The sequence below is a fragment of the Dreissena polymorpha genome, chromosome 10 (genome assembly GCF_020536995.1).
Source record: "Dreissena polymorpha isolate Duluth1 chromosome 10, UMN_Dpol_1.0, whole genome shotgun sequence".
Classification (NCBI taxonomy): Eukaryota; Metazoa; Mollusca; class Bivalvia; order Myida; family Dreissenidae; genus Dreissena; species Dreissena polymorpha.
The window spans coordinates 24,425,534-24,445,651 of NC_068364.1; the positions used below are offsets into that span (position 1 = coordinate 24,425,534).

The 20,118-nt window shown below is 34.6% G+C and overlaps 1 protein-coding gene across 1 annotated transcript in view; it reads left to right on the forward strand.

Moving 5' to 3' along the window:
- Positions 1-20,118, forward strand: part of LOC127848992 (insulin-like growth factor-binding protein complex acid labile subunit) — a 117,355-nt gene that overhangs the window by 47,571 nt on the left and 49,666 nt on the right. Inside the window, exons 4-5 of the mRNA XM_052381719.1 lie at positions 14,058-14,129; positions 14,516-14,587. Coding sequence (XP_052237679.1) covers positions 14,058-14,129; positions 14,516-14,587 — 144 coding nt within the window. The remainder of the gene's footprint in view (positions 1-14,057; positions 14,130-14,515; positions 14,588-20,118) is intronic.

Consider the following 20,118-nt stretch of genomic DNA (forward strand, 5'->3'; position numbering starts at 1 on the left):
AGTTGCATAACTCTGGATGTCATTTTTACGAATTATGGCCCTTTTTTGACTTAGTAACTTTGAATATATGGTTAAATTTTGTGTTTCGATCCACTTTACTTCTTAAGTATCAAGGCTATTGCTTTCAAACTTCAAATACTTTCATGCTATCATGAGGTTACTGTACCTGGCAAGTTGAATTTTACCTTGACCTTTGAATGACCTTGACTCTCAAGGTAAAATTATTAAATTTCACTAAAATTGCCATAACTTCTTTATTTATGATTAGATTTGATTGATACTTTGACAAAACTACTCTTACCTGACATACCACAATAGACTCCACCCAAACCATCGCCCCCCCCCCTATTTTTTTTTTTTTTTTTTTTTTTTTTAAGATCATCTCACAAATGACCACCACACCCTCACACTATACCCCCCCACCCCACCCCCTCCCCAATTTTATTTTAAACGGTTAAAAAACAAAACTATTTATTTTGATTATTTTATGTTTGAAATACCGTCCAACCATCGCACCCAAGAATCCCCCCCACCCCCCCTCCCCCCACCCGAATCCCCCCCCCCTATTTTTTTTTTTTAAGATCATCTCACAAATTACCACCACACCTTTCACTATACCCCCCCCCACCTCAACCCCCCCCATTTTTAACCAGGTTTTCCGAAGGATAAAACTGGTTATTAGATTGGCGAATGCGGGCGGGCTGGCGGGCTGGCTGGCGGGCTGGCGGAATAAGCTTGTCTGGGCCATAACTATGTCGTTCATTGTCAGAATTTAAAATCATTTGGCACATTTGTTCATCATCATTGGACGGTGTGTCGCGCGAAATAATTACGTCGATATCTCCAAGGTCAAGGTCACACTTTGAGTTCAAAGGTCAAAAATGGCCATAAATGAGCTTGTCCGAGCCATAACTATGTCGTTCATCGTCAGATTTTAAAATCATTTGGCACATTTGTTCACCATCATTGGACGGTGTGTCGCGCGAAATAATTACGTCAATATCTCCAAGGTCAAGGTCACACTTTGAGTTCAAAGGTCAAAAATGGCCATAAATGAGCTTGTCCTGGCCATAACTATGTCATTCATTGTGAGATTTTAAAATCATTTGGCACATTTGTTCACCATCATGGGACGGTGTGTCCCACGAAAGAATCACGTCAATATCTCCAATGTCAAGGTCGCCACGACTAAAAATAGATTTAAAAAAAAAAAAATTACAAAGGGGGTTAATTTTTTTTGGTCATTTCAAAAGTTCAGTTTGAGTTTTCTCCCTTTATCAGATTTTTTTTTCACAATGAAAACCTGGTTTTGTGACAATTTTGTCCCTTGTTCTTTATGAAACGGTTAAAAAACACAAATATTTATTTTTATTATTTTATGTTTGAAATACCGTCCAACCGTCGCACCCAAGAATCCCCCTACCACCCCCACGCCCCCACCCCCCCTCCCCGCCGATTTTTTTTTTTCCTTTTTTTCGCATTTTTGGAAGAAAATGTAATAAATGTCCACACCCCCACACAATGCACCGCTCTTCACTCCACCCCTCCCTCCTTTGTGATTGAAAATGAGAGTCCCTTCACCTTTAAAAAGAAAATAGATGAGCGGTCTGCACCCGCAAGGCGGTGCTCTTGTTATAATGGGTCATTACGGTTTGATTTTCATTCAACTGTTTGTGAGGCCTACTGCTGTGCGTATCTAGTAAAATTCTGATGTTTTGCCTTGAGATCAGATTTTCCACTGTGTCCTTATTATTGGATATTTCTTTCAGCAGTTCTGCTCTAACCGGTTTACTAGATTTAGCCTACGACCTACATGCAGCTGAGCTGGTGACTTACTTATAACACCTAGTTTGGATTTTCACTTTTCTTAAGAATTTGCTTGATTGTTTGAACATATCTTTCAGTTTGCCCCATACTTTGACTATAACGCGGTCTCGATAGTATGTGTTTGAAATGGTACTCTGCTGTGCTTGTGTAAATTTATTACAAGCAAACTGCGGTCAATTATCAGTAACAAGTTGATCAAAGCAGCAAAATCGCGGATACGCGATAAAATTTCCTGAATTTAAACAATCCAGCTTTTCAATTTCTGGTTATTTTGAATAATAGTCCAGTCAACAAATAATGTCTGCCTTGGTATTCAAACAAATCTGCACCGATCTTTGATGACGGCCTATCAGGAAATTTCACTGGGCAACATTGGCTCTTTATGATTCATTTTGCTAGTGTTTATTGCAGAATTTGTAGATTTATCTACTGTATTTTCTACGACTTTTATCAATCCGCACCAGAAGATACATTCGCATGCTCTCTTTTTTCATGCTGCTATAGCTTGATGTGTTCGACCACAATGTGCAACATTTCTGACCACAATGTGCAACATTTCTCAGTGTAGCCGTTTTTGGAGTATAACCTTTAACGCTTTGTATACAATTCCATCAACATATTCATGTGATATTGTGTCTGAGCGTTTAATAGAGTCTGGTACTTCGTTTCTGGCCATCTTGTCTCAAACAAGGGTTTGATACATTATATGTCATTATCTTCTTCAGAAGCTTTTTTTCAATGCCCTAAATTTTTCCTCAGACATTGGTTAGTGAGCATTCAACTGTAATTGATTGATATTAATATTTAATATTTTGTCCGCAGTATCTGGTAATTTATTTCTTGGCTCAAACATAGTTTTACCAGATTTCACATTGAAGTCATACTTGTGTTATTGCAAGAGAAATAGAGTCTCCACTATCGATAAAGGAAAATACTCTCAAGAGGCTTGTGATCAGTCTCTACTGTAAACTCGCGTCATAGAACTAATGGTTAATTTTGTTCATCAAAACACAATTGCATGAGTCCCTTTTTCAATTTGAAATGATCTCTACATTGTTGGATTCAATGCGCGGGATGCATATGCAGTTTATTTTTCGTTTTGCAAAAAGAATGTTGCAAGTCAAAATGAACTAGCATCTACATTCAACGTAAGACCCTAACTTGGATTGCAAAAAAAACAAACATGTGTTGTCGATGTCATTTACTGATTTTGTTCAAAACTTTCTTCTTGTTTTCAACTGCCAGTCTTTTTCCAATAATTTTCCATTTGGCGCGCTTATCTATGACATATTTGGCAAACATTTCTGCAGGTATGTGATGAAGCTTAGACATATAGGTACTTCTTTCTTATTTTTTAGATGTCTATCCATGTCTTGAGAAGTTCTTACCTTTTCAAGCTTTGCCTTAAGTCCCTTTTGGCTGATGTTATGTCCCACATAATGGGCTACTTCATTCTTTAACTGGCATTTACTTAAAATCAGTTTTAAGTTGTTTTGCTGAATTATGTCTCATACCCGCTTCAGTCTGTTTTCATGTTCTTGGATGTTTTCTCCACTAGACTATGATGTCATCACATGCGTTTCTTCTAGATCCTGTATCATCACTGTCATAACACGCTGATACATTATCTGAATGGACTTAATTCCAAACGGACCTTTTAAGAATGTGTATATCTCAAATGGTGTTTAAAACGTTGTAAGTTTTGAACTTTCTTCATTTAGTTTCGTTGAAGTCGAGAACCCACTTGTTGCATTTAGAGTGCTAAATACCTTCGCGTAAGGCATCTCTTAAACTATATCCTACACTGTTTTCATCGGATAATGTCCTCTTAATATTGCTTCATTCTGATGTCGCGAATCGATGCATATTCTTACATCACCAGAGGTTTATGTCACTGTTACGAACGCGTTCACGCATTCAGTTGGTTCAATGTGTCGTGTTTAAATGCCTAGTGACTCCATTCTCTGAAGCTCATATTTGACTTTTTGTTTTATGGATATTGGTACTTTACTCACATGCTGAACAACAGGCTTTACGTTTTGATCTATTATTATGTGATATGAGCCTGGTAAACAACATAAACCTTCATATACATCCATGTTTTGTTATATAGAGTTTATCCTCTTTATAAATCATATCTTTTCCGAAGTCTCACAACTTTACACCGACTGTGATCTGGATTTGACCATATAACATTAAACGAATTTTCTTCTGCCCTTAAGCGTTAATGGTAGTGTTATCATATACAACGGTTAAATTCTATGTCCGGAAAATGAACGCAAAGGAGTGTTTTTTTTATGGTAGTTGAATTGACAGCTTTTCAAGGTTCCGCGTTGACAGTACATTACACTTTGCACCCGTGTATTATTGAAACTGAATGTTATTTCCATTAATTGAAAGTTCCTCATAAAATAAATCTGACTTTTGATTCTTTTTACTATCAATGGCTCCAACAAATAAAGCATCATATTCATAGTACATATCCTCTAGTTGATGTACTGTCTTATCTTTAGCTTTACCTGTGCCTTAACACATGTTCGTGAAATGATTTTATCTGTGACACTTCATTCACGTTTTCCTAAATGCTGTCATGTACATGCCTACACCTCTGGTAAACAGCAGGCTTGGAATTTTTTTCATAATGCTTTGATTTAGCACCACCATTGGCTTGAGGATGCTTAAATGGCCTTTGTTTTCTTATTGTATTTTCACTTGGAGTGTCTTTTGCGTTCATACTGCCACAGTATTTTACCAACATTTTCAGATCAGTGATGAATTATTCTTCAGATTCACATTTTTACTGCACTTTGCATTGGAATTTGTATCTAGTAAAAACTGTGTTCTCTTTCGGTTTCAAATAAGCGTCATATTTACCCATAATCGTAGCTAAAGACTTTGCTTCATCAGCTGTCAGCGTCCATGTTTGATAGATCACTCGACCCCTCTGGCATTCCCTTTAATCTACTGATTTATATTATAATGCCATTAATTAGTTGTCATTTATATCCACGTCAAAATACACTGGATTCGTTAATGCGTTCAAACAGTCCTTTTTTAAAAGCTGATATTCGTCCTTGAAACAATTATTTATGTTTCTCCCGCCGAAATAAATGTTTTTTAACCATAACATCTGAGGCCTGTATTCTGGCATCACTATATGTTTGCGTTTCTTCTATGGCTTAAATACCACATCGGCGTTTGCAATGTTACATGCCTTATGCCAACCGCAGCGATATTATGAACATATACGCCTGGTCTGTGATATGTGTGTTTCGCTTTTCTTTTTTAACGGATTTTTCAGGATGGCATATTACATCACACAGCAAACAATATCACACGTTCCATAATTCTACGTTAACTCTATAGGAAGCTGTCATATGAAGTTCTAAAAGGTGTTTTCATTTAGATCAGTTTGCGTTACAATACTCATTGGGAATGAACAAAAATGTCACGTGACCCATAAAGTAAACGTCAGTAAGTGTTTTATGAAGGAAAACAGCTGCATCAGGTATGTTAATTTTTTATTTCTTTGCTGATCGTCCATTGGCTTTCGTACGATCTAGTGCATGCAATACGGCATGAATAAAGCTTAAGATCGGTGTATCACGCGTTGTGTGGGTTGCTCTGGTTTTAGCGAACACTTCGACACAAATTTATATTGTAGAAGCAAACGTCATTAGTAAAATTAGAAAGAGTGGGTCTTTACAAAATTAAGCGATCGCAGAACTGTCTATGCCTTACCGGACGCACATATATTACATATTTCTATGCATGAACAAACAAAAATTTGAATAAATTTATACATGTGTAATTATTTTATTGCAAAACGGGTTTATTCCAAAGCGGGTTGTTATGAAAATTTCAAATTGCAATAAGACACTCTAACCGGTTTTGCAATAAAATTATTGCAAATCGGGTTCTTTTGCTAAACGGATTGTTATTCAAATATCAAATTGCAATAAAACATTCTAACCCGTTTTGCAATAAAATTATTGCAAATAAATTTGCGATGATTTTATTGCAATACGGTTTTATTGCAAAGCGGGTTGTTATGAAAATTTCAAATTGGAACAAGACATTCCAACCCGTTTTGCAATAAAATTATTGCAAATCGGGTTTATTGCAAAACGGGTTTTTATAAAAATATCAAATTGAAATTAGACACTCTAACCCGTTTTGCAATAAAATTATTGCAAATAAAAGTGCGATGATTTTATTGAAAAACGGGTTTATTGCAAAGCGGGTTGTTGTAAAGAAAATAAATTGCAATAAGACACTCCAACCCGTTTTGTAATAAATTTATTGCAAAACGGGTTTATTGAAAAACGGGTTGTTATGAAAATTTCAAATTGCAATAAGACACTCTAACCCGTTTTGCAATAAAATTATTGCATTTTCGGTTTTCTTCAATTACCTATTGCATTGGTTGAAATCACTTTCTACAACAATTCAGTGTTGTTGTATCACATTTACTCATGAAATGGATCACTTTAACTTACTTTTATTTGCTGTTTGAATCTTAAACCTCTGTCTTATTTTGAGAAAAAATCCTTATAAACAACATTGAGACTTTCTTTGAAAAGTGTCCAATCAATTGGAGTCAATTAGTACATGCGTGATGTATTAGTGCAAAATGAGTTGATTGTGAAACCTGCTTAAATTTCTTTTTTACATCGCAATAAGACACTGCAACCCGTTTTGCAATAACATTATTGGATTTCTGGGTTAAATTCTCTAATTCACGAAAGTGTTAAGATCACTGTTTATATACATTCTGCGTTTGTTTATTACATTTTCTCATAAAATTGGTTACTTTCAATGTCTGTATATTTTTGGTCGAATCTTACACCTCTGTCTTATTATATGTATACAAACTCCATATATACGACATTTGAATCTTTCTATCAGCGTATCAATTAGTACATGTGTGATGCATTAGCACAAAATGAGTTTATTGTGAAACGGGCTTTTATTTCTTATTTCTTTTTTTACATCGCAATAAGACAACTGCAACCCGTTTTGCAATCACATTATTGGAATTCTGGGTTAAACTCGCTTAATCGTGAAAGTGTAAAGATCACTGTTTATATACATTCTGTGTTTGTTTATCACATTTACTCATGAAATTGGTCACTTTCAATGTCTGTAAATTTTTGTCGAATCTTACACCTCTATGTCTGTTAATTTAAGTTCAAATCTTACACCTCTCTCTTATTATATGTATACAAACTCAATATATACGACATTTGAATCTTTCTTTTCAGCGTTTCAATTTAATTTGAATAAATAAGTTCATGTGTGTTTGAGTTTATGCAAAAAGAGTTTAGTGCACAACGCGTTGTTATAAAAAGGCGCATTGCAATAAAACACTGCAACACGTTTTGCAATACAATTATTCACTTCTTTGTATTCTTCACTTACTTCCCAAATTGGTGAACATCACTTTATAATAACATTCTGCCTTGTTTTATCATATTTTCGTTTGAGACGACATTTAAAACTCCCTTTATATCGTTTCAAATCAATAAACGATTAGTATGTATGTGATGATTTTATTGCGAAACGGATTGTTACACAAAACTAACATTGCAATAAGACAGTTCAACACGTATTTCCATAACTTATTGCATTTTACGTTATCTTAACGTTAGTACTAAATTGTTTGAAATCAATTCCGATACACATTCTGTGTTTTTTATCATATTAAATCTCAATCGAAAAGCATCAGCTTCCATGCATTTTAAGTCTACACGCACATTCTTCTCTTTATTCTATAACAATTGTATTTAAATAAAACACGTCAAACTCCATTTTAACTCGTCCAATACATTTGAATTAATTTATACAACAGTGATGATTTTATTTCAAAACGGGTTTATTGCAGAACGGGTTGTTGTAAAAAAATCAAATTGCAATAATACACTCCAACCCGTTTTGCAATAAATTTATTGCAAAACGGGTTTATAGCAAAACGGGTTGTTATAAAAGAATCAAATTGCAATAAGACGATCTTGCCCGTTTTGCGATAAAATTATTGCATATCTCGGTTTTCTTCAAATAAGTATTGCATTGGTTGACATCACTTTCTACAACATTTCGGTGTTGTTGTATCACATGTACTCATGCAATTGATCACTTTAACTGCCTGTTATTTGTTGGTCGAATCTTACTCCTCTGTGTTATTTATAAAAAAAATCCGTATAAACAACATTTGACACTTTCTTCGAAAAATGTCCAATCACTTGAAGTCAATTAGTACATGTGTGATGTATTAATGCAAAACGAGTTTATTGCAAAACGGGCTTTTATTTCTTCATTTACATCGCAATATGACACTGCAACCCGTGTTGCAATAACATTATTAGATTTCTTGGTTAAATTCGCTAAATCATAAAAGTCTTAAGATCACTGTTTATGTACATTCTGTGTTTGTTTATCACATTAAATCATGGAGTAGGTCACTTTCAATGTCTGTTAATTTTAGGTCGAATCTGACACCTCTGTCTTATTATATGTATACAAACTCCATATATACGACATTGGAATATATCAGCGTCAAATCAATTTGAATCAATAAGTGCATGTGTAATGATTTTATATCAAAAAGAGTTTAGTGCAAGCTAAACAAATCAGAAACATCACGAGAAGAGTAATAAGTATTATACGAGTAATCGCGTGCATTACACAAATCAACATAATAATAATTAAAGCTGTTATAAGCGCAAAACCGCGGTTAATGCAAAGGGTTGAATGTTAATGCAGTTAAAAGGCTAGCCTTACCTTACATTATATTAAGAAGTAGCCCCTAAAGTTTTTCGCATCTCTACTTATAAGTGTTCGGTATATTCGGTATATCTATATTTAATTAACTTTTCTATTTTGCCTTATATTAAACTTTATTGTCAATACTCATAAAACAAACTACTTTAGAAAGATATATTTGTTAAGTGCGTAAATTGTCCAACTGTATGTTATTTTGGATATTTTATTTATATTTCTTATGAGTGTCTTGCCGTGTTTGCGAGAATGTCAATTCATAGCTTTTTATATCAACTCGGATCCATTCCTTATATAACTATAGTTTTGCCCCAAATAACGATCGATGTCCGTAGATAGTCCGTATTCACATATAAAAAACGTACATGTTAGGTGCAAGTTGCAAACAATTTTTTTATTTTTAGCTCATCTATTTTTTGAAAAAAAATTATGAGCTATTGTCATCACCTTGGCGTCGGCGTCGGCGTCTGCGTCGGCGTCGGCGTCCGGTTAAGTTTTGCGTTTAGGTCCACTTTTCTCAGAAAATATCAATGCTATTGCATTCAAACTTGGTACACTTACTTACTATCATGAGGGGACTGGACAGGCAAAGTTAGATAACTCTGGCGTGCATTTTGACTGAATTATGTGCCCTTTTTATACTTAGAAAATTGACAATTGTGGTTAAGTTTTGCGTTTAGGTCCACTTTTTTCAGAAAGAATCATTGCTATTGCATTCAAACTTGGTACACTTACTTACTATCATGAGGGGACTGGGCAGGCAAAGTGAGATAACTCTGGCATGCATTTTGACAGAATTATGTGCCCTTTTTATACTTAAAAAATTGAAAATTTTGGTTAAGTTTTGTGTTTAGGTCCATTTTATTCCTTAAGTATCAAAGCTATTGCTGTCATACTTGAAACACTTACTAACTTTCATAATGGGCCTGTGCAGGCAAAGTAATGTAACTCTGACTGTCATTTTGACAGAATTATGTGCCCTTTTTATACTTAGAAAATTGAAAATTTGGTTATGTTTTGTGTTTAGGTCCACTTTATTTCTACAGTATCAAAGCTATTGCTTTCATACTTGCAACCATTATTAACTATCGTAAGGGGACTGTGCAGGCAAAGTTATGTAACTCTGACTGGCATTTGGACGGAATTATGGGCCCTTTATATTTAGAAAATTGAAAGTTTGGTTAAGTTTTGTGTTTTGGTCCACTTTACCCCTAAAGTATTATAGATATTGCTTTCATACTTGGAACACTCGCAAACTATCATAAGGGTACAGTAAAAGGACAAGTTGCATAACTCTGGATGTCATTTTTACGGAATTATGGCCCTTTTTTGACTTAGTAACTTTGAATATATGGTTAAATTTTGTGTTTCGATCCACTTTACTTCTTAAGTATCAAGGCTATTGCTTTCAAACTTCAAATACTTTCATGCTATCATGAGGTTACTGTACCTGGCAAGTTGAATTTTACCTTGACCTTTGAATGAACTTGACTCTCAAGGTCAAATTATTAAATTTTGCTAAAATTGCCATAACTTCTTTGTTTATGATTAGATTTGATTGATACTTTGACAAAACTACTCTTACCTGACATACCATAATAGACTCCACCCAAACCATCGCCCGTGCCCCCCCCCTCCCCCCCCCCATTTTTTTACGGTTAAAAAACTAAACTATTTATTTTGATTATTTTATGTTTGAAATACCGTCCAACCATCGCACCTAAGAAACACCCCCCCCCCACCCCCCCCACCCCCCCTCCCCCCACCCCCCCACCCCCCACCCGAATCCCCCCCCCCTAATTTTTTTTTTTTTTTTTTTAAGATCACAAATTACCACCACACCCTCACACTATACCCCCCCCCCCCACCTCACCCCCCCCCCCAATTTATGTTTTTTGAAACGGTTACAAAACACAAATATATTTTTTTTTTATTTTATGTTTGAAATACCGTCCAACCATCGCACCCAAGAATCCCCACCCCCCCCACTCACCCCCCACCCCCCCCCCCCCCCCTCCACGATTTTTTTTTCCTTTTTTTCGCATTTTTGGAAGATAATGTAATAAATGTCCACACCCCCACACAATGCACCCCTCTTCTATCCACCCCTCCCTCCTTTGTGATTGAAAATGATAGTCCCTTCACCTTTAAAAAGAAAATAGATGAGCGGTCTGCACCCGCAAGGCGGTGCTCTTGTTTATTTTATTGACAATAACTGTCTGAGTTTGTCTCTGAAACTTTAAACAACCGGTTACTATGATTAGTTAACATTATTATTGCATGTGGACATCTATCATGTAGTGAAGAAAGTTTTCGTATTTATATTTTGAATACACGGTATCTTAAACCGGTGTTTTTTTCATTATTTTTGTACTAAACACAACATATTGAAACAAATTGTGTTGTTTATGTCTAGCTAGGCTGCTTGCAAATACACTGAACTAGCTCTCCGTCGTGTATATTTCCTTTAACATCACGCGAACGAAGCTTGTGTGTGTTGTTCAACAAAACTAATGTTGTTTTCGCGCAGTCTACTTTCGTAACCATATGTTTTCACTTTCATAAGTTTAATTTAAAGGCGGGCTACATCATCAGATTTTGAGTGCAGACCAAAATGACGTTATTCACTGATAACAATTCAGTTGGCAGTTTTTTGTATTCCTTGCTTATATTAGTTTTATGTTGTATTACCTACACGCATAAGTAAACTGTTTTACAGACATTAATTGCTAAAAATTTAACTTTAAATGTAATAACTATACCGCAAATATGCCATCAACTTCACGACCTGATCAGTAAGTCTACGATGCTTTATATGACCGAACAAAAATGATAGAAACGTAAAATATGTCAAATAAAACGTTAACAAACTTAAATTCTTTGTCCTAGATACCTTTTTTGTAAATAGTTACATTACGTCTAAAGAGTATTAACCTTTAGTTATTTCGCATAATGCTGTCAACAAACATGGTTGACATTTCCTTTCGATCTTTTTATGTTAGTTTGCCATCACTATTACCATCATGAGAGCAAGAATCATAACAATATTTTTTGGAAAAGAGCTACAGCAACAATATAATCAATATATATTTTTGGCAAAACTGGTTGTTTACTTAATATGTAATGCCTTAAATATTTCGCAGATTAATAAAGTACATCAAGTTTTATATCGGAATAACATACCTGTGAATTGTTTTGCAAAACCGATGTAATAAAAACTTGTTTTAACATTGAATGAAACTAAATTTCCTAAAAATGACTCATACAAAACAATATCAAAACATTATACTTTACCTGATTGTAAGAAGAATTTCATCAAATTGCAGTTTAATCTTGTATTTGAATGATAAACAAGTAGCTCAATGTTAAAATTATTTATACTATATATTCTCCCCATTTTCACCAATTTCGTTGTTTATACTATTCTGTCATACATCAACTGGCCTTTTACTCGCGTTTCAATTGACCGGACTCCTTACTGCGACAAAACAGTCCGTTTTTGTGAAGAGCCTATATTCTGCTCATAAGATCGATTTGTGTAACAGCTTACGAAATAAATGTTTTTTTAACCATAGCAAACGACACGTGTATTATGTTTTCTTCGCTTGAGAGCGACGTTAACACCTCGTTCTGCGCGTCTACACAACGTGTATTCTGAGATTGGCCTTCGGTCAGGCGTCAATCTTCAAGGATGTCATGGCGGCCTCACTACATATTTGGCACGTCTTCTTCGACTCAAATATGACATTGGCGTTTGTAATTCGACGGCGCTATAACCAATTACATGACTGGGGTTTGAAAATCCATATACTTACTTGTAACGCATATGTAACGACCCAGAATCTCCGGACGTCAATGTTACGATTCTCGGCTTTACCACGGTGACTCTAGTACGTCTGTCCTACTTCCCATAGCTGCTGCGTTTATGACGTCGTATTGCCTTTTGGCTTTCTCCCAAGCTGTCCTTGCGAGTCCTTTAATGCGTTCTCACGAATACCAGAAGTCTCCTAGACTGCCCTTTCGAGTCATTTCATGCTTATCACGACGATCTCATAGTCTCCTAGACTGTCATAGACTGCAACTCTTAAAGAAGATTTATATAAGTACATGTTGATTAATTGTACTTACGCCAACAGTTTCTACCAGTTATAATTCATCTATCGCATAACATTTGTGAGTAAAAAAAGACGAAAAATGCATACAGATGCATATACGCTAAAGATTTGATTTTCACGTGTAGCGATCACACAACAACACATTAGTTTTGCTTAAAACTTGTCGAGAACTTGACAGTTTAACCACCGGATATTACATACTTCCTAATGCCATGGTGCAGGCGACATAGCATAAACATATGTTAATGCGTATGTTTTGGATAACGAAAGTTTTCAAGATGTTTTTGATACACATTTTTCATTTTCAGATCAATGTATTTATAATACTTTAATACTTATTTAAAATTTTATTTTGTTAAATGATTAAAGAAAAAAATGCTAATTAATATTTGTATTATCCGGTGATCAGAATTTGTATGTATGTGTCTCTGATTGAAAGCGAATATCAAAGCTTATCACATGACATTTTTTTAAATGGTCTTCTTTATATGCGACATCCATTCCATTCGTCTAGGGAAAATATTTCGCTGACGTGGGTAACGATTATGTTGAAGTGGTGAAAGTTTCACTCAGTAAGTGTAGCATATTGAACTTAACGTTACATTTAGCGGAAAACGTATACAATATCCAGAACTTGTTTTGCAACTGGATACGAACATTGAAACTTGTTTTTTCCCTCCTTATTTTAACCGAATAATAAACTGTGAACCCCTTCCTTTTTCAAATCAAAAATCGAATTTACATGTTCTACCTGTTATAAAAACTAATTTCTCAAAACTGGATTGACAAGCTTTTAAAAGTACTTAGTATGTAGCTTTAATATACAAATACTATTCTTACAGAGTTGTACATAGTTGTGTTTATAAATAACCCCATTTCTTTTTTACGGCTAAAATACAAGCAATTAGCCAGTGTTTTTTACTCCCCATTTTAAGCGAATAAAGAACTGGCTCTTTTGAACCGCAATTATAATTGTCCATTATTCAAACCGCAGCCCTTAACAATGAAAATAATTTTCCATGTATGTTTGACATAAAAATATATCATACACGATATCACTACATTATTTTATTTACTTAATATCATATTTTTTATGTCACGAAAAAACAATAACTAAGGAAGTGGCTTCTTATGTTTTATTAAAACTAAATAAAGAGCTAGTATTGTGTAACGTATTTTATGACTTCATATACATCGTTCTGAGCCACGTAGCTTTGACAAAAAATTCAGTCCAAATGCTCGCTTACTAACAAAATTCCTGTACTCGATTAATTAAATATGGTGTGATATGATAACTTGTGCCAGATCTTATATTTATGATGTTTGATGTTATTTCAGGGACCTTCACGGCAACCGAATACGCAACATTTCACAGGCGACGTTCAGGGGCTTGACAAAACTACGTTATCTGTGAGTTAAAATCGACAAATGATATCACTTAAAATAAATGCCGTCCAGCTATCCATGCAGACATGTCTCAGTCTGCTGTATTCTTGACGAAATGGGAGACATTTATTTATTGTTGTTTCTTTGTCTTATGAATGTACAATAGTCAGTGCGGTTTTCTTCGCGTTCTGTGCAGAATGCTGTTTATCATTGAAACATTGAAACTGTGAAATAATCTTGTCTATTGCTTAATATTGTTTTTGAATAAAGGAACCTGATTGCCTTTTCCATATAAATACATATGCCGTCGAATGTTAAAATGTTATTAGCTTATTAAAAATATTTGTTTAAGTATTCCATAGCTGAAGCGTTATCGTGCATTGCTCAATTTAATGTTGTTTTTGTTAAAGGTATTTAAACGCCAACGAACTGGAACCCATAGGCGACGGCGTATTTGAAGGAATGCCGAATCTGTTCTCTCTGTAAGACATTTTCAGAGTTTAAATACAGTACTGTACAGATTTAGAATGCGCAATAATGAGTCTGTAATTTTCTTTTCGGTTGAGGCATCACCGTCTGTCGTTTTCAATTACAAAATGCGTAATTAACACATTTTTTTTGTACTTGTTACAAACCTTTGATTCAATGAACAAATATTCCTAAAATATTAAACACTGCTGACAGAATTGCAATACACTTCATTAAATAAAGCTTTTAAAAATATATCTAAAACTGGTTTAGAATACCCATGTATGTATATATAGATCGGCGTATCTATTCTGGCAAGATAAATGTTCGTACTTCATTTTAAACATACATGTATTGTGAACAAAACTACACATACAGTCTGAAACATGTAATACAATATCCGTTTTTAGCTCATCTATTTTTTGAAAAAAAATATGAGCTATTGTCATCACCTTGGCGTCGGCGTCGGCGTTGGCGTTGGCGTCGGCGTCCGGTTAAGTTTTGCGTATAGGTCCACTTTTCTCAGAAAGTGTCAATGCTATTGCATTCAAACTTGGTAGACTTACTAACTATCATGAGGGGACTGGACAGGCAAAGTTAGATAACACTGGCATGCATTTTGACAGAATCAAGTGCCCTTTGTATACTTAGAAAATTGAAAATTTTGGTTAAGTTTTGCGTTTAGGTCCACTTTTCTCAGAAAGTATCAATGCTATTGCATTCAAACTTGGTACACTTAATAACTATCATGAGGGAACTAGGCAGGCAAAGTAAGATAATTCTGGCGTGCATTTTGACATAATTATGTGCCCTTTTTATACTTAGAAAATTGAAAATTTTGGTTAAGTTTTGTGTTTAGGTCCATTTTATTCCTTAGGAATCAAAGCTATTGCTTTCATACTTGCAACACTTACTTACTATAATAAGGGGACTGTGCAGGCAAAGTAATGTAACTCTGACTGTCATTTTGACAGAATTATGTGCCCTTTTTATACGTAGAAAATTGAAAATTTGGTTAAGTTTTGTGTTTGTCCACTTTATTCCTACAGTATCAAAGCCAGTGCTTTTATACTTGCAACACTTATTTACTATCATAAGGGGACCGTGCAGGCAAAGTTATGTAACGCTGACTGGCATTTGGACGGAATTATGGGCCCTTTATACTTAGAAAATTGAAAATTTGGTTAAGTTTTGTGTTTTGGTCCACTTTACCCCTAAAGTATCATAGATATTGCTTTCATATTTGGAACACTCGCAAACTTTCATAAGGGTCCAGTAAAAGGACAAGTTGCATAACTGTGGTTGTCATTTTTTACGGAATTATTGCCCTTTTTTGACTTAGTAACTTTGAATATATGGTTAAATTTTGTGTTTCGATCCACTTTACTTCTTAAGTATCAAGGCTATTGCTTTCAAACTTCGAATACTTTCATGCTATCATGAGGTTACTGTACCTGGCAAGTGGAATTTTACCTTGTCTTTCAATGACCTTGACTCTCAAGGTCAAATTATTAAATTTTGCTAAAATTGCCATAACTTTTTTATTTATGATTAGGTTTGATTGATACTTTGACAAAACTACTCTTACCTAACATACCAAAATAGACTCCACCCAAACCATCCCCTGTGCCCTCCCCCCTCCCCCCCCTAATTGTTTTAAGATCATCTCACAAATGACCACCACACCCTCACACTATACCCAACCCCCCACTCCCCACCCCACCCCCTCATTTTTTTAAACGATTAAAAAAACACAAATATTTATTTTTATTATTTTATGTTTGAAATACCGTTCAACCATCGCACCCAAGAATCCCTCCACCCCTCCTCCCCCCACCCGAATCCACCCTATTTTTTGTAAGATCATCTCACAAATTACCACCACACCCTCACACTATACCCCAACCCCCGTCCCCAATTTTTTTTTGAAACGGTTAAAAAACACAAATATTTATTTTTATTATTTTATGTTTGAAATACCGTCCAACCATTGCACCCAACAATACCCCCACCCATCCCCCCACCCACCCCCCCACCCCACCCCCCCGCCGATTTTTTTGCGTTTTTTTTTCGCATTTTTGGAAGATAATTCAATAAATGTCCATACCCCCACACTATACACCCCTCTTCACTCCACCCCTCCCTCCTTTGTGATTGAAAATGAGAGTCCCTTCACCTTTAAAAAGAAAATGAGAAAAGACCGGTCTGCACCCGCAAGGCGGTGCTCTTGTTAAAGGAATTGTTTTCGTTTCTGTTTGAATAATTGACTAGTTATTGGTTGAATTCCAAACTTGTTTTTCGATATCTGTTCGAAATGAAATATGATATAACTGTACTGGTCAGTATCGTTGTATTATAAACGAAGGAATGTGATTGAGGGCGCAGTTCTACATACGATCGTGATTTATTGGGGCACAGTTTGAGGTACAAATTAAAATGCATGACGTGGATGCAGTCCACCTGACTATTCAATCAATAACTTCACATTTAACATTTATGAGGTTTCGTTACAAAGTTTTATGCATTTATTATTTGAACAAGTTAGTAATAATAATGATTTTTTGAATGCGTGCTTAAAGCATAGCTGGTAAACATTATTTTCGCTGTGATAAAACGATTCGCGAAAGATTAGTATACAAATTGATGGTCAAGTTAGAAAAGTTCTTATTCGTATACGGCTTGAATGACAAATAAGGATAAGTTCCCTTGTTCCTTATTCAGGGACGAAAACAAATATCTAATTATAATTGATAAATAAATAAAAAGTAGAATTGCTAGATTAAAAATTTAGTATTACTTAATTGATTTTCAAAGTTATCGGGTACAGTTTTATGAATGTTTTTTTTTAATTAGAGCATGTTAGTTTTACATAGGTCTTCAATAAAGAATACGGCAAATACAGGGAAATAGTTTTTTGGTTTGCTGCACAAAGAAACTGAATAAAAGTATACGTTGACATAAATTGAAATACATTTATGGCGCACTAACATGCAATAGGATGTTCATTGGCATGTTGTATATTTGAGCATATACAAATATTTATCAATTTCAAATATTCGTCGCTTATTCGATCTGAAACAGGAACTAGTTACTTTTGTTTTGTTTGGCCGCAACAATACATTGAAGCAGAACTATTTTGGAACAAAAATATTGATATTTAATACTTAAATAGAGGTATTGATAGTTATCTTGTACGCGGTACGCGGTAAAGCACTGTTATAATTAGAAAATGCTTTTCCTTATAAGATTTTAACCAGTTCCTTATTTCTTTTTAATGGGAGACTGAAGTACAAATCAAACAAATGTATTTGGTTACGTTTTCTTGACTATTTAACCAATTTAACGTTTGAATAATTTTCTTTCATCCTAAAGTGCGCATTGTTTTAGTGAAAATCGTCCCAAAGCAGGGTTTTTCTTGCCAACGGACTTACACCTTCTTGTAGAATACGTGCACAACCACCATACTGAAACTTGCATGTGCCTCTAAATTTGCAAACAATCTATACAATATTGCGGTTAACACATGTAACTCAATAACGTTCAGTTATCATGTTTCATTGTCCTTTGTATTTCACACATACATAAATGTATATTTTAGTGTACATTTTTGTCTATCAGGCGGATTTATATTAAGCTTTCATTTATGCGTCTCGTGGTCATTAGTAATGATATGATTTAACGTTATTATTCCGTTTTTTTTGTAAAATATATATTAGGCAAGATTTCACGAGTTTTTTAAGTACCAAGGCATCTAATGATACAGTCACGTGCCGTTTAAATTTGACTGTTGAGCTTATTGAAATACTTCATGTGCACGTTGTCAGTTATATACTTGCTCTGTTATTTCACACTCATATTATACTTTTTTCGTGATTTTCGAAATTGAAATACGATGTACATACGCCACTACCACTCTTAAATAAGAAATAATTTGTATTCGGTGTTTTGGTCTAAAACTGTTTTACAATGGTCCATTGAGAGGAAATCAAACAGGAAATCGCCAGCCAACTAAATAACACATTTATTAATTTTAGGGAAAGCTTCATTATTAAAATTACATAGCAACACATGTACTGATCTACAAATTCTATATATAAAGAGAGAATCTTAAAAAAATACAGTACTCTCATTAAATATGCAGGATTCTGGAAATGAATTCCAAATGATTAAACATCACATATTTTAATTGTGTAATGCAACCAATTATAAAATCAAAGTCATGAAGTAATCCATACTAGTTATAAACACTTACATATTATTGTAAACATAATTAGATACTTTTACGATTCAACTAACGTCAACTTGATAGGTATACATTAGTTCTAAGTGTGACAGTGTGCATATTGTAAATGGAATATTACATGCATATGTTATTCTAAGGGGTTATTTCGCACTCGTATAATACGGCGCGGGTTCTTGGAAAACAACACCACTCAACTATCTCGTGCAAAAGGACATATCAAAATAATACAGTCATTTAGGATTCCATTGTTTGTCTGTTTGATGCTAATAGTCAACTTTTTTTTCGGCGAAGCTGTTAACGAAATAATTCGTAGACTAAGCTCACTGGGTGTATGTCGTGATCAAAATGGTATTTTCTCTTTCACAGAGCTAAATAACAATTTTATTAAACAAAAACGGCACAATTAAAATGCTGTACTTCACAGGTTGGCAAGTGGGATACCACGCACGATATCCTCTGCGTGTCACTTGTGGTAATTTTTAGTTTCGATGTTCAATTTTAATAAATTATTAGATATAGATATTCGATTACTATATTAAACGATGTTGAATTAAGTTGCAACAAGAAATCAAGAAATTTCATGGAGCTTATATTTTCTATTATTATATTGGTTACAACCTTATTAATTGTGTTACTGACTATCAAACCAGTGACTTAAGCTGGCGATTTAAAAAACTCCATGAAATGTTTTCTTCTGACGATAGCGCGTGTCTGTGTTTCTTGTGCCTGCGAGAACAACTGTTTTACTGACTATCAAACCAGTGACTTAAGCTGGCGATTTATAAAACTCCATGAAATGTTTTCTTCTGACGATAGCGCGTGTCTGTGTTATTGTGTCTGCGATCACAAAATTTATAGTAAAATCGGATCTTTTATCCCTAAAATTTAAATAGGTAATGGATATGGTGTCCGCCTAGGCCAATGTTTCGATCGCTTTTTTATTGGGGGGGAGGGAGGCGGTCGTTTTTGTATCCTCCCACAAAGGACACTGTGTACTGGTTCTACAAATAATGGACTCGATAGAGTTTCAATAAACCTTCGGCTTTCGATACAATCAAACTTAAAAAATCGGTTAAAATAAATTTGGAATACACACTAATAAATTTAATACCAAACTAATTTGAAGTTTAAGTGTGGTTAATATTGTGCAACCGACTGACTGCAAAAAATTATAATAGCATATATTCATAAGTTAACTATGTTCTCGACATTAACTGTACATGTCTCTGTTATTTATGTTATTTGCAATTGCTCAAAACTTGGGATTGTGTTTGTTCGTGATCCAGTTAAAAAGCTGGATTG